This window comes from Petaurus breviceps, unplaced genomic scaffold (assembly GCF_028583685.1).
Source record: "Petaurus breviceps papuanus isolate PSGF00001 unplaced genomic scaffold, PetGlider_PUasm1.0 99, whole genome shotgun sequence".
NCBI lineage: Eukaryota > Metazoa > Chordata > Mammalia > Diprotodontia > Petauridae > Petaurus > Petaurus breviceps.
The window spans coordinates 20,207,834-20,218,935 of record NW_027187465.1 but is presented as its reverse complement, the minus strand read 5'-3'; the positions used below and the strand labels follow the sequence as shown (position 1 = coordinate 20,218,935).

Below are 11,102 nucleotides of genomic sequence, written 5' to 3'. Positions count from 1 at the left end.
TTCCTTCCTTCCTTCCTTCCTTCCTTCCTTCCTTCCTTCCTTCCTTCTTCTTTTAGAGTTCCCTTTTTTAAACAAATGCTTTGCTTTTCAGGTCCCGAGCCTGCACCTGCTCCTGTCAGGGGTAGCTATGGCCCCCCAATGCGCCGGGCCTCAGAGGCTCGCATGAGCTCCAGTGGAACAGACTACACAGGAAGGGATTCCGAAGGCCGGGACTATGGTCCAGGTGGGGCCACTGGGGGTGATGCCAGTCGGAGTCCAGCAGGTGAGGGGGGTCAGCCAAAACCAGCTTCTTGGAGGAGGCAAACTTGGCACAGGATATGAAAGGAGCTGAAAGGCAGGGAGAGCTATGGGCTGGTGGGATGATGGTGGGAGCAGAAAGGAAGAAAGGAATCATTCAATCCAAGATTAAAACTAGTAGGAACCTTAGAGGCTGTTGAATTGAACCTAACCTCTTTGTCTTAAAGATAAGTAAACGGAGGCAGACAGAGGTTAAGTGACTTGTCCAGGGTCACACAGCTAGTAAGTGTCTGAGGTAGGATTTGAACTTAGGTCTTCCTGATTCTAGACCCAGACCTGTATCAAAAGACTCACCTAGTGCCATGACATACTAGCTGGTTTTATATATTTTATAAATCTAGTGCTGAAGGGGGAACCTTAGGGACTATAGAGTCCAACCATTTCAGTGTGATGTAGTGGATGGAGGGCCAGCCTCAGAGACTTGGCCTCAGTCCAATCCAATGACCCTGGATAAGTCACTGAGCCTCTCATTGCCCTAGACAAGAGCTTTAAGACTATATCTTTTTTTGCCTTTTGGAGGGCAATTGGGGTTAAGTAACTTGCCCAAGGTTTCATGGCTAGTTTTTTTTTGTGTGTGTTGTGTCTGAGGCCGGAACTGAACTTGGGTCCTCCTGACTCTGTGACTGGTGCTTTACTCACTGTGCCACCTAGCCGCCCCTAAGACTATATCTTAAAAGTTACCAGTTTCATTTGGGAGGAGTTTCCTTGCCAGGGAGCTCCTTGTACTAATGAAATCAGAGGTCCTGCTCCTCTCTTTCCAGAGAGGTGAAGTTGACCTGCCCCAAGGTCACACAAATAGTAAGAGATAAAGGTCTCTTCACCTCTTCTGGGCTCTCATTCTTCTGATCTGGAAAATGAAGGGAGTGGCCCCCACAGCCTTTCAATCTGTGGTCCTGGGTGGGATCTGAATGCCACTGGCCCTCCGATGCCCAAGCCAGGACTCTCTGCCAGAATACCAGCTTGTGTCTTGTGGAAAAGATGTCACACTCGTTCTCACACTTGTCATCCCAAGCATGAAACCTGGTACAGTGAGTAGAAATTTCAGGAGCAGATTTGAATGTGATGTTAGAAAAAAAAAACCCAATTCCTAAGTTTTTTGAGAGTTGTCCCAAAGTGGCCCCAGCTGCTCCTGGGGGGTTATGGGCTCCCCTTTCCTAGAGGTTGCCAACCAGAGGCTGGCTGGTTGGGGAGTCTTGTTTCAGGGTGGGGCTGGGCCTTTGGGGTCCCTCCCAATTTAGCAGTTCTATGATGAGGCCCAGGTGACTGTCAGTGGTGAGGGTGGAGTGAGCGATGGCCCCCCGGAGAGGAATCAGGAATGAACGTTAACTCAGGCCCCACACTTTGAAAGATGCTGAGTTGGTGGCTTTATTTGGCTGCAGCTCTCTCCCCCACTGGCAAGCATCCCAGCTGCCTTCAATTCCTCAGCTATGCCTGGAATATTTAATGGGAGACTGCCGGCAATACCAATCACATAATCCTCTTGCCCTGGCCAGATGGCAGCTTAGCTTTCCTTTCCATGCGAGGCTGTGTTAACATCAAAGTGAGAGGCTGAACATTAAGGCTCAGTATCAGCCCCTGAGTGTTCTAGTCTTTCCCTCAGACCTGAAGTCATGCCTTGGCTTCTTATGGCATCAGCTCCTGTCCCTTCTTAGCAACAGATCTGGGAAGTGTGGCTCCTGTTAATCTCACATCCCTCCCACCCCCACTCCTCCCCTTCTTTCCCTAAGACTGGACTTAAAGTTTTTTTAAACAATAAAGAAGGATCCCCTCTCCCCCATAACAAGCATGGGAGGAATTTTCTCTTTCACATTCACAAGAAAAGAATATTGGTGAGGTCATTGCAGTGGAAGGAAGGCTGGATATGATGTCAGAGGACCTTTGTTCCAGATGACCTCTGAGGCCCTGTTCAACTTTGAACCTAGGACCCTGTGAACCCTTAGGACTGTGTAGCCCTGGGCAAGTCACTTCTCTCTGGAGCTTGGTTCTGTCATTCATTAAAATGAAGGGGTTTGCATGTGTGAATACTAGAGTCACAGTAGGAGGGCCTGGGTTCCAATCCTGCATCTGTCACTTATTAGCTGTGTGACCTTGAGCAAATCACTTAAATTCTCTGAACTTCAATTTCCCCCTCTGTAAAATGGGAGGGTTGGTCTAGATGCCCTCCAAGGTCCCTTTCCACTCTCAGTCTACGCTACTGTGCCATTCCCTTCATTTTCCAGATCAGAAAAAAGAGGTCTTTTCTAGTTTTAAATCCTATGACTCAAGAGCTGTAAAATGAGAGGTTGGACTAGATAGTCTCTCCCAGATTTAAAGTTCTTTGAAACTGTGATCCTCTGGTGCTTGATTTAGTACCCAATTTAGCCATGCTAGCCTATCCTTTAAGGGGAAGCTAGGTGGAGCGAATGGCCTGGAATTGGGAAGACCTAAATCCAATTCGGCCTCAGACACTTATTAGCTGTGTGACCCTGGGCAAGTCACTTACCCCTGTTGGCTTCAGTTTCCTCATCTGTAAAATGAGCTGGAGAAGGAAATGGCAAACCACTCTAGTGTCTCTGCCAAGAAAACCCCAAATGGGCTCCCAGAGAGTTGGACACAACTGAAACAACTGAAAAATAACAAGCAACATAAGAAAGATTCAAAGCACTCTAGAGAGATTATTGAATTTAGAGCTGGGAGTCCCCTTGGTCTTCAGCTAATCTGGCCCCCTCTCTTTCCAAGGCCAATAGGAGCTGTGTCTTGCCTGAGGTCATATATATAATTTACCACCAAATTTATCCCTCTGCGCACTCTGCCCCATGGCCCCTCACAAGAGATAGAGCATGCCAAGGCTGAGGGTCCAAAGATCTGGGTTAGAATTTCACTCCTGGCACCTTACTCCAAGACTTGGGTCATCACTTGCCCTTTCTCAGTCCCAGGATCTTCCTCCATAAAATCAAAGAGCTGGGTTAGACCCTCTCTAAGACCTCTTCATCAGACTGAAGGAATCAGGGAAGGCTTCAAGGAGGCGGTGATGCTTGGAATGAGTTTTGAAGGAAAGGTCAATTTCTACTAGGTTTGAATGAGCCTAGTAGGGTGAATGTAGAGAAGAAGGCACTCCAGGAGGAAGAAAGTATGAGCAAGAGTGTGGAGGGGGTAAATGCAGGGCATGTTCTGGGAACAAGTGGCTCAATTTCAATGGAATATACAGCACGATTAATCATGCTAAAGGAACCACCTGTGTTTAGTTTGAAGAAGATTCAAAGATATGACAGCTGTCTTCAAGGACATAGGGTAAGAGTTTCAAATGTGAGTGGGAATTTAGATGCCAGCAACTCCAGTCCCCTTCCCTTATTTTACAGATGAGGAAACTGAAGCCCAGGCAGAGGTGAAGTGACTTATCAAGGGTCATACAGCTAAGAAGTGGGATTCAAACCCAGGTCCTCCCGACTCCAGGCCTAGTGCTCTATGAACCATACTATACTGCCTCTCACCCTGACAGGAAGGACTGACAGGCACAATCAATTAACCAATAAGTAGGCATTGACTAAGCACCTATAGGTGGCAGATACTATGCTGGGCTCTAGAAAGACAAAGACAAAAACATAATACAGGCCCTATTGACTTTCTCTCAAAGCAAACAGTGTGTACATATGTAAAGATAGATAGATGGATGGATGGATGGATGGATGGATGGATGGATAATAAGGTGTATAGATAGATAGATGAATAGATGGATGGATGGATAGATAGATAGATAGATAGATAGATAGATAGATAGATAGATAGATAGATAGATAGACAGATTGATAGATAGATAGATAGATAGACAGACAGACAGACAGACAGACAGACAGACAGACAGATAGATAGATAGATAGATAGATAGAGGGATGGATGGATGGATGGATGGATGAATAGATGGATATATCAATAGCTAGATGGCATTTATTAAGCACTTACTATATACCAGACACTGTGCTAAGAACTGGGGGCACAAATACAAGCAAACAGGAGTATCTAAGTGGTGCAGTAGATAGAGCACCCGCCTTGGAGTCAAGTGAACCTGAGTTCAAATCCGACCTCATCCACTTATCAGACACTTATTAGTTGTATGACCCTGGGCAAATCATTATCCTTGATTGCCCCTCCCCCAAATACAAGCAAGATAGTCCCCACTTTCAAGGCTTACATTCTAATAGAAAAACTAAGACATAAAGGGGGGGTAGAAATTGGGTTGAGGTGATGGGAGTGTGGGGGGAGAGGGTTGTGGAGGAAAAGTCTTGATAGTGAAGTCAGAAGTAGAGAGAGCTGAAGGATGCTCCTGAGACAGTGGTCCAAGGAGATGGCGACCATACTTGTCATATAGGTAAATGTGTTAAGGGATATTGGACTCCTTCTGCTTGACCCAGATGACAGAGTGAAGGGTTGTATGTAGGGTAGACATTTCACCGGGGCTGATTTTTCTTCCATGTATGGAGTAATGCCTTCACAATCAGAGCTGTTCCAAAGTGGAATGGGCAGCCTCAAGAAGCAGTGGGATCACTGGAGGTCAGAGCTTGGCTGGCCACTTGAGAATGTTGTAGAAGGGATTTCTGGTCAGGCATACATTGAACTACACAGTCTCTGGCATCCCTTATAGCTCTGATGTTCTGGGACGCTGGGATCCCAGCTACCTGGCAGAAAATCCACAGAATGATGTAATTACAACTCTTTCACTCCTGTCAGAAAGAGCTGACTCACTTTGTTATAAAAGGCTTAGTCACACCTGGTGGCCTGTGGATGCTAATGAATCAGGGTAATCCCCAGTCTAAATATATTTGAAGTGGCTGGGGATGAGTTATAATTTTGGAACAAACCCCAGTCATGAGAGAGCCCTCAACACTGGTGGTATCTGCTCAAAAAACTCAACGCTAAAGAATTTTAGGCTTCCTCGTGGACCTACATCTTGATATTTCAACACAGAAGAAACCAAATAGCTCTTGTCGTTGCTTGGGTCTCTTGGAGTAAGGCCTATAGCTATGGAAACCCCACTGTCCCTGGGATGTTCATTCCTGCTGTTACCTCATCTAGAGTGTTGCCTGGGTGGGAGAAGCCTGAGAAGTTGTGGACAGAGGCCAGGGGTGGGGAAACTAATGGGAAGAGCTTAATGGGACCAGATGAAGAATCCCCCTAGCAAGAGAGCAACATGTTTATTAAGAGATCCACAACCAAGCAACACAGATTTATTAAGCACTTGCTCTGTGCCAAGAACTATGTTAAACACTGGGGGATACAGAGAGAACAATGTCTGTTGGGGGAGATAGTGTATATGAATATCAGGATAGACCAAATATATGCAAAATTAGTATAAAGTGATTGGCAGGAGTGGGGGAGGGAGGAAGGGAGGAAGGAGAAGCATTAATAGCTGGGGTTATGAGGAAAAGTCTCACACAGAAGCATGTGTAGTGAAGAGAGCTCTGGATTGGAGTCAGAGGACATTGATTTGAATCCTGGCTCTGCTACTTATTAAATCAACAAATCATTTAACTTCATAACAGCTTTCAGAGAATCATGACTTTAGAGCTGGATAAAACTTTCAAATACATCAAGTATAATACCTTCATTTTACAGATGGAGAAACTGAGAGCCAGAGAGGTAAATAAATGGACTTGCCCAGGGTCACACACCTTCCAAGTGTCTTGAGTCAGTTCTCGAACTCAGGTCTTCCTGACTCCAAGTCTAGCACTATGCATTGTACAGGGTGTCCCTACAGTCTGGAAACATAGGACATCTCATTAACTATGCATATTTTCAAGAAGTGAAATGATGAAATTTTCAACAACGTTTTATTTAATTAACATAAATTTTAGCCATGACAGTTTAATATGGAATAAAAGCTATTTTTTTCGTTTGCTATTGAGGACTATTTTCCATATTAATGAGATTAATTTAATTAATTAATGAGATTTCCTATGTGTCTCCTATGCCTTCCTATGAAATCTCATTTATGTTAATTAAATAAAATGTTGTTGAAAATTTCATTCATTTCATTTCTTGAAAATATGCATCGTTAATGAGATTTCCTATGTGCCCATACTTTAGGGACACCCTACAACCTACTAGTCCCATTTATTTAGTACTTACCATGTGCAAGACTATGTAGCTTAGTGGATAGAGACCTTGTCAGGATGACCAGGGTTTGAGCCCCACCTCTGAAATACACTGACTGTGTATTCCTGGGCAGTGCCGCCAGGAAATTTGCTAAGAGCTTCCTCACTGGAATTCCCCTACACTGAAGAAATCATGTCTGGACCAAAAAAAAGTAGGCAAAACATGCTTGTGTAGACTAGTTACTTCTCCCTCTCTGAGCCTCAGTTCAGTCATCTATAGAATTAGGGGGCAGACAAGATGGCCTCTGAGTCCCTATGATCTTTGCCATTCATATGTGATAATAATAGAAAGAAATAAAAATAGAAAGAAAAAGGCAGTCCTTGCCCTGAATGGGCTTGAGGGATTATGAACATTTGCATACATTAGATGGATGGATAGATGGGTGGATAGATAGATAGATAGATAGATAGATAGATAGATAGATAGATAGATAGATAGATAGATAGATGGATGGATGATAGATAGATAATCAGGATAATTTGGAGGAGAGAGAGCCCTTGTATAAAGGGTAGAGACTAGCCATAAGAAGTGGCACCTGAACTAAGCCTAGAAGGGACCTAAGTTAGAGGAAACATAGGAGAGGAGGGGATGCATCCAAGTCATGGGGAATAGACTATGCAAAGGCATGTAGATGAGAGATGGAGCATTGAGTCTAGGGAGTAACATGTTAGTTAGCTGGAATGTAGACTGCATGAAGAGCAATGATGGGATAACAAGTCTGGAAAGGGATGCTGGAGTCAGATTTGAAGGGCTTTATATAACAGGATTTTGTTTTATCCTCGAGGTAATAGGGAGCTGTTGAATATTCTTCAGCTGGAAAGTGGTATGGTCACATCTTCGTGTGCATTGGAAAGATTATTTTGGCAAGTGTGCCAGTGAGTCAGAGGATTAGAAAGGAGATAGTTCAATACCAGGGATGAGGGATGTGATTGTCACAATGGATTTTATGCTTGTCAGACCAGTCCTGGAAAGTGATATCCATGTTTAAGAGGGCTTGTAAGGTCCACTGGGGAAGGCAAATGTACAGGATAGGGAGGGGCTTTGGTTTCTTCCCTCCCCTTATAATAAAGAACTTTATTATCTCTAAGATCTCTCCTAGTTTTGAAGTCTTAGGATTCCCAGTAACTGACCCTTTCAAACAGAAGAATCAGGAAAAATGGGAACAGAGACAAGCATTTTGAGTGGGATAGAACATGAGTAGGAAAGATGGACAGTCCAATCTAGGACTGTCCAGCTGCTTGGGAGCTGGTGGCCTTACTGATTTGTGCTTGAAATGTTAATGGTGGTGTTTCCTTTATCCCTTCCAGGCCTGAGAAGGGCCAACTCAGTTCAGGCCTCCAGACCCTCCCAAGCATCTAGCCAAAGTGCCGCAGCTCAGCCTGGTCTGTCAGGTAAGGCTCTATCTATCCTCTATCATACCCACCTGGACATTTGTTTAGGATACTATTCCCTTTGTCTTTCACCCAAATGTTTTTGTGAGGCAAATTATAGACAGCTAGAGTACAAGTGAGGAGAAGGCAGCAAAAAGCTTTGAAACCATTGGGTGTGGGGAGGGGTCTTATACACCAAGGAGTGGGTGGTAGGTAGGAATGTGCTGGTAAATGTTTAACCAGTATCTCTTTAAAAATGTAGAACCGCACAATTTAAAGTTTAATCTGCATTAATAACACAAGTATAAACAATCAACAAAATAGCAAACCCGTGCCCTGATTTGTGATATTTGCTGATGGCCAATGTGTAAATGCTTACACTGAAAATTTTACTATCAGTATGTGATGGCTCCCAGAACTCCCTTAGTGTTACATATAGGAAGTGGCAGCCCTTTGCAAAGGGGTAACATACAGTCTAGCTTTGTGTTTGTCACTAAGCAGGTTCCAGAGGAGTATGAGACATGGTCCTTGCCCTCAGCTGCTTCCATTCTAGCTATAGTCATACTTAGAAGAAATGGCATTTGACACTGGGAGGTTTGCACACTCTATAAATATTATTTCTTTTCATTATCATGGAAGGGCCCATGAAGCAGATCTTATATCATTATACCCATTTTAAAGATGAGGGAATCAAGACTTGGAAAGAGAAAGTGATTTGCCTATGGTTACAGAGCTAGCAAATGTGAGAAGCAAAATTTGAACTCAGCCTCCCTGAATCTAGGTCCAGATGTTTGAATGATTTCTGGAAAATCTCTCTAGGCCTCTTTTTCTTCATATGTGAGAGGAGGGGGTTGGGCTATCACAGATGCTTAGGGTTAGAAAGAACCTCGGGGCCCATCTAGCCCAATTTGTACCTGAATAGGACTCCCTTTTCCAATAGCCTTCGTCTGGAGACCTCCAAAGACTAGGTGATCTGTAGCCAAGGTCCTTTTCAGTCCAGTTGCCTATGAAACCTATGTATGCAAATACAAACAGATAATTGAACAAGATAGTAGATATGGGTTAAAGGCAGAGCAAAGAATGATAACAGGTCTCAAAATGGGACAGTCCTGTGGACTGAGTTCCCCATGGGGCAGCAGAAGGGGGACTAGATTAGAATTAGAGGACCCACATTTAAATCTTGGTTTGGGTACTTACTATCTGTATGACCTCAGACAAGTCACTTTTTTTCCTGGACTTTGGTTTCCTCATCTGTAAAATGAAGTTGGACTGGATGACCTCTAAGATCCTATTAGCTCTGAATTTGTGATCCTGTAAGCTCCCTGGGGGTCAAGGAGGAAGGGGTGAGGAAGGTAAAAGAGATCAACCAGAAATATCCCAGTAACTCGCATCCATGGAGACTTATTTCTTAAATTTATTTAATTTTTTTTAGTTACCACCTCCCAACATTCACCCATTGGAAAAATAGAAAGAAAAAAAAAACCTTGTAATATATATACATAATCAAGTGAAACAAATTCCTGCCTTGACAATGAAATGTCTTAAAGAGCTAAAAACTGGGGAGTTGCTAATGCATATACATCTTTTTGCCAAACCATATAACTGTGTTTGATTATTATTATCATTATCATTACCATTCACTGCTCCAACTCTCTCTCATTGACTAATAGGGCCCCCAGGGGCCAGCAGACCAGGACCAAGTGCAGCTGGCAGATTTCCAGATCAAAGACCAGGTAACTCCCCATAGTCTCCATCTTTCCTACATTAGGGAATTACAATTCAGTCACTTTCCCTGGACAGAAAGTCTCAGAGACAGACTGCTGGGAAGCAGTCAATCCCTCTCCCTTTCTAGAGTTTTCAAGCAAGGGCGGAATGACCACACATTAATTGATCAACAAGCATTTATTCAGCATCTTCCATGTGTCAGATGTTGTGCTCAAAGCTGGGAATGTAAAGACAAAAATGAAAGCATTCCTACACTCAAGGAAAGTGCTATTTACATAGATGAAGGAATACAAAATGGGTTGTATCATTCTTGTCCTTGATACAACAAAAATGGCACTGGCATGGGAATCAGAGAAGGTGGGTCCAGATCCTACTTCTGACACCACTTTTGTGACCTTGAGCAAGTTGTTTCTTTTTTTTTTCTTTTGCTTTTTGGAGGGGGGAAGGCTGAGCAATTAGGGTTAAGTGACTTGCCCAAGGTCACACAGCTAGTAAATGTTGTGTTTGAGGCTGGATTTGAACTCAGGTCCTCCTGAGTCCGGGGCTAGTGCTCTATTCACTCCACCACCTAGCCACCCCTTGTTTCACATTTCTAATGTATTTATTATATAAGGTTGAATATTCTAGTAATTTGTATCTGTGTTCTAACCCCAGACCAAAATTCCCTTTCCTGGCCATTAGTTCCCTGTATATGTTGTCTCACTCTGTTAAAATCCAATCTCCCTGAAGATAAGTAGTATTTCATATTTTATATCTATATATTTGTACTGTGTAGCACAGTATTTGGCATATAGTAAGTACAATAAATTCTTTTAAAAATCATTCAATCACCTTCCTACTAGATTATATATTAAGTGCTTACTATGTTCCAGGTACTACGCAAAGCACTGGGGATACAAAAAGACACAAAAGATAGTCCCTGCCCTCAAGAAGCAACAAGCCAACAAATATGTAGTAACCAGCTATATAGAGGGTAAATAGGAATAAGCAGAGAGAAGGCACTAGAACTAAGAGGGACTGAGGAAGGCTTCTAGAAGGTGGATGTTAGTTGGGATTTAAAGGAAGGTTCTGTGAAGATAGGGATTTTGTCTCATGTAAGCTTTGTGTGCTTCCAGAGCTGAACACAGTGTTCTGTTTAATGAATGTTTGTTGAATAAATGAGTCAAACCCCATTTTCCTGAAGCCATTTACCATCCTTACTCTTTCTCCCTCCAGCTCAGGGGGATCTGGCCCAAGGGGAGCCTGCCTACCCCTCGGCAACAGCCCTTCCCCGGGATGACCGAGCAGGGGACACAGGGGGTTACCCCCTAGCTGGAGCCAAGGATGATCGGGCAGCTCGACGATCAGGAGCCTACGCCCAGGCAGCTGCTGCACCCCCGCCTGCTGCTGCCCCAGCCCGGCAGCAACAACCACCCCCAGAGGAGGATGAAGAAGAGGCGAACAGCTATGACTCTGATGAAGCAAGTAGGTGTCATTCAAGCTTGCCTGGGAAGAACTATTCTGGTTGGCCCCAGAAGGCAAAACTAGAAGCAGTGGGTGGGAGTTATAGAGAGGAAGATTTAAGTTTGGTAAAAAAGAGAA

General features: G+C 43.9%; 1 protein-coding gene across 3 annotated transcripts in view; it reads left to right on the top strand.

Moving 5' to 3' along the window:
* Positions 1-11,102, top strand: part of RPH3A (rabphilin 3A) — a 171,223-nt gene that overhangs the window by 113,577 nt on the left and 46,544 nt on the right. For all 3 annotated transcript variants that reach the window (XM_069081461.1, XM_069081460.1, XM_069081459.1), the window contains 4 exons: positions 92-262; positions 7,734-7,817; positions 9,467-9,529; positions 10,737-10,985. In XM_069081461.1, the coding sequence (XP_068937562.1) occupies positions 92-262; positions 7,734-7,817; positions 9,467-9,529; positions 10,737-10,985 (567 nt within the window). The remainder of the gene's footprint in view (positions 1-91; positions 263-7,733; positions 7,818-9,466; positions 9,530-10,736; positions 10,986-11,102) is intronic.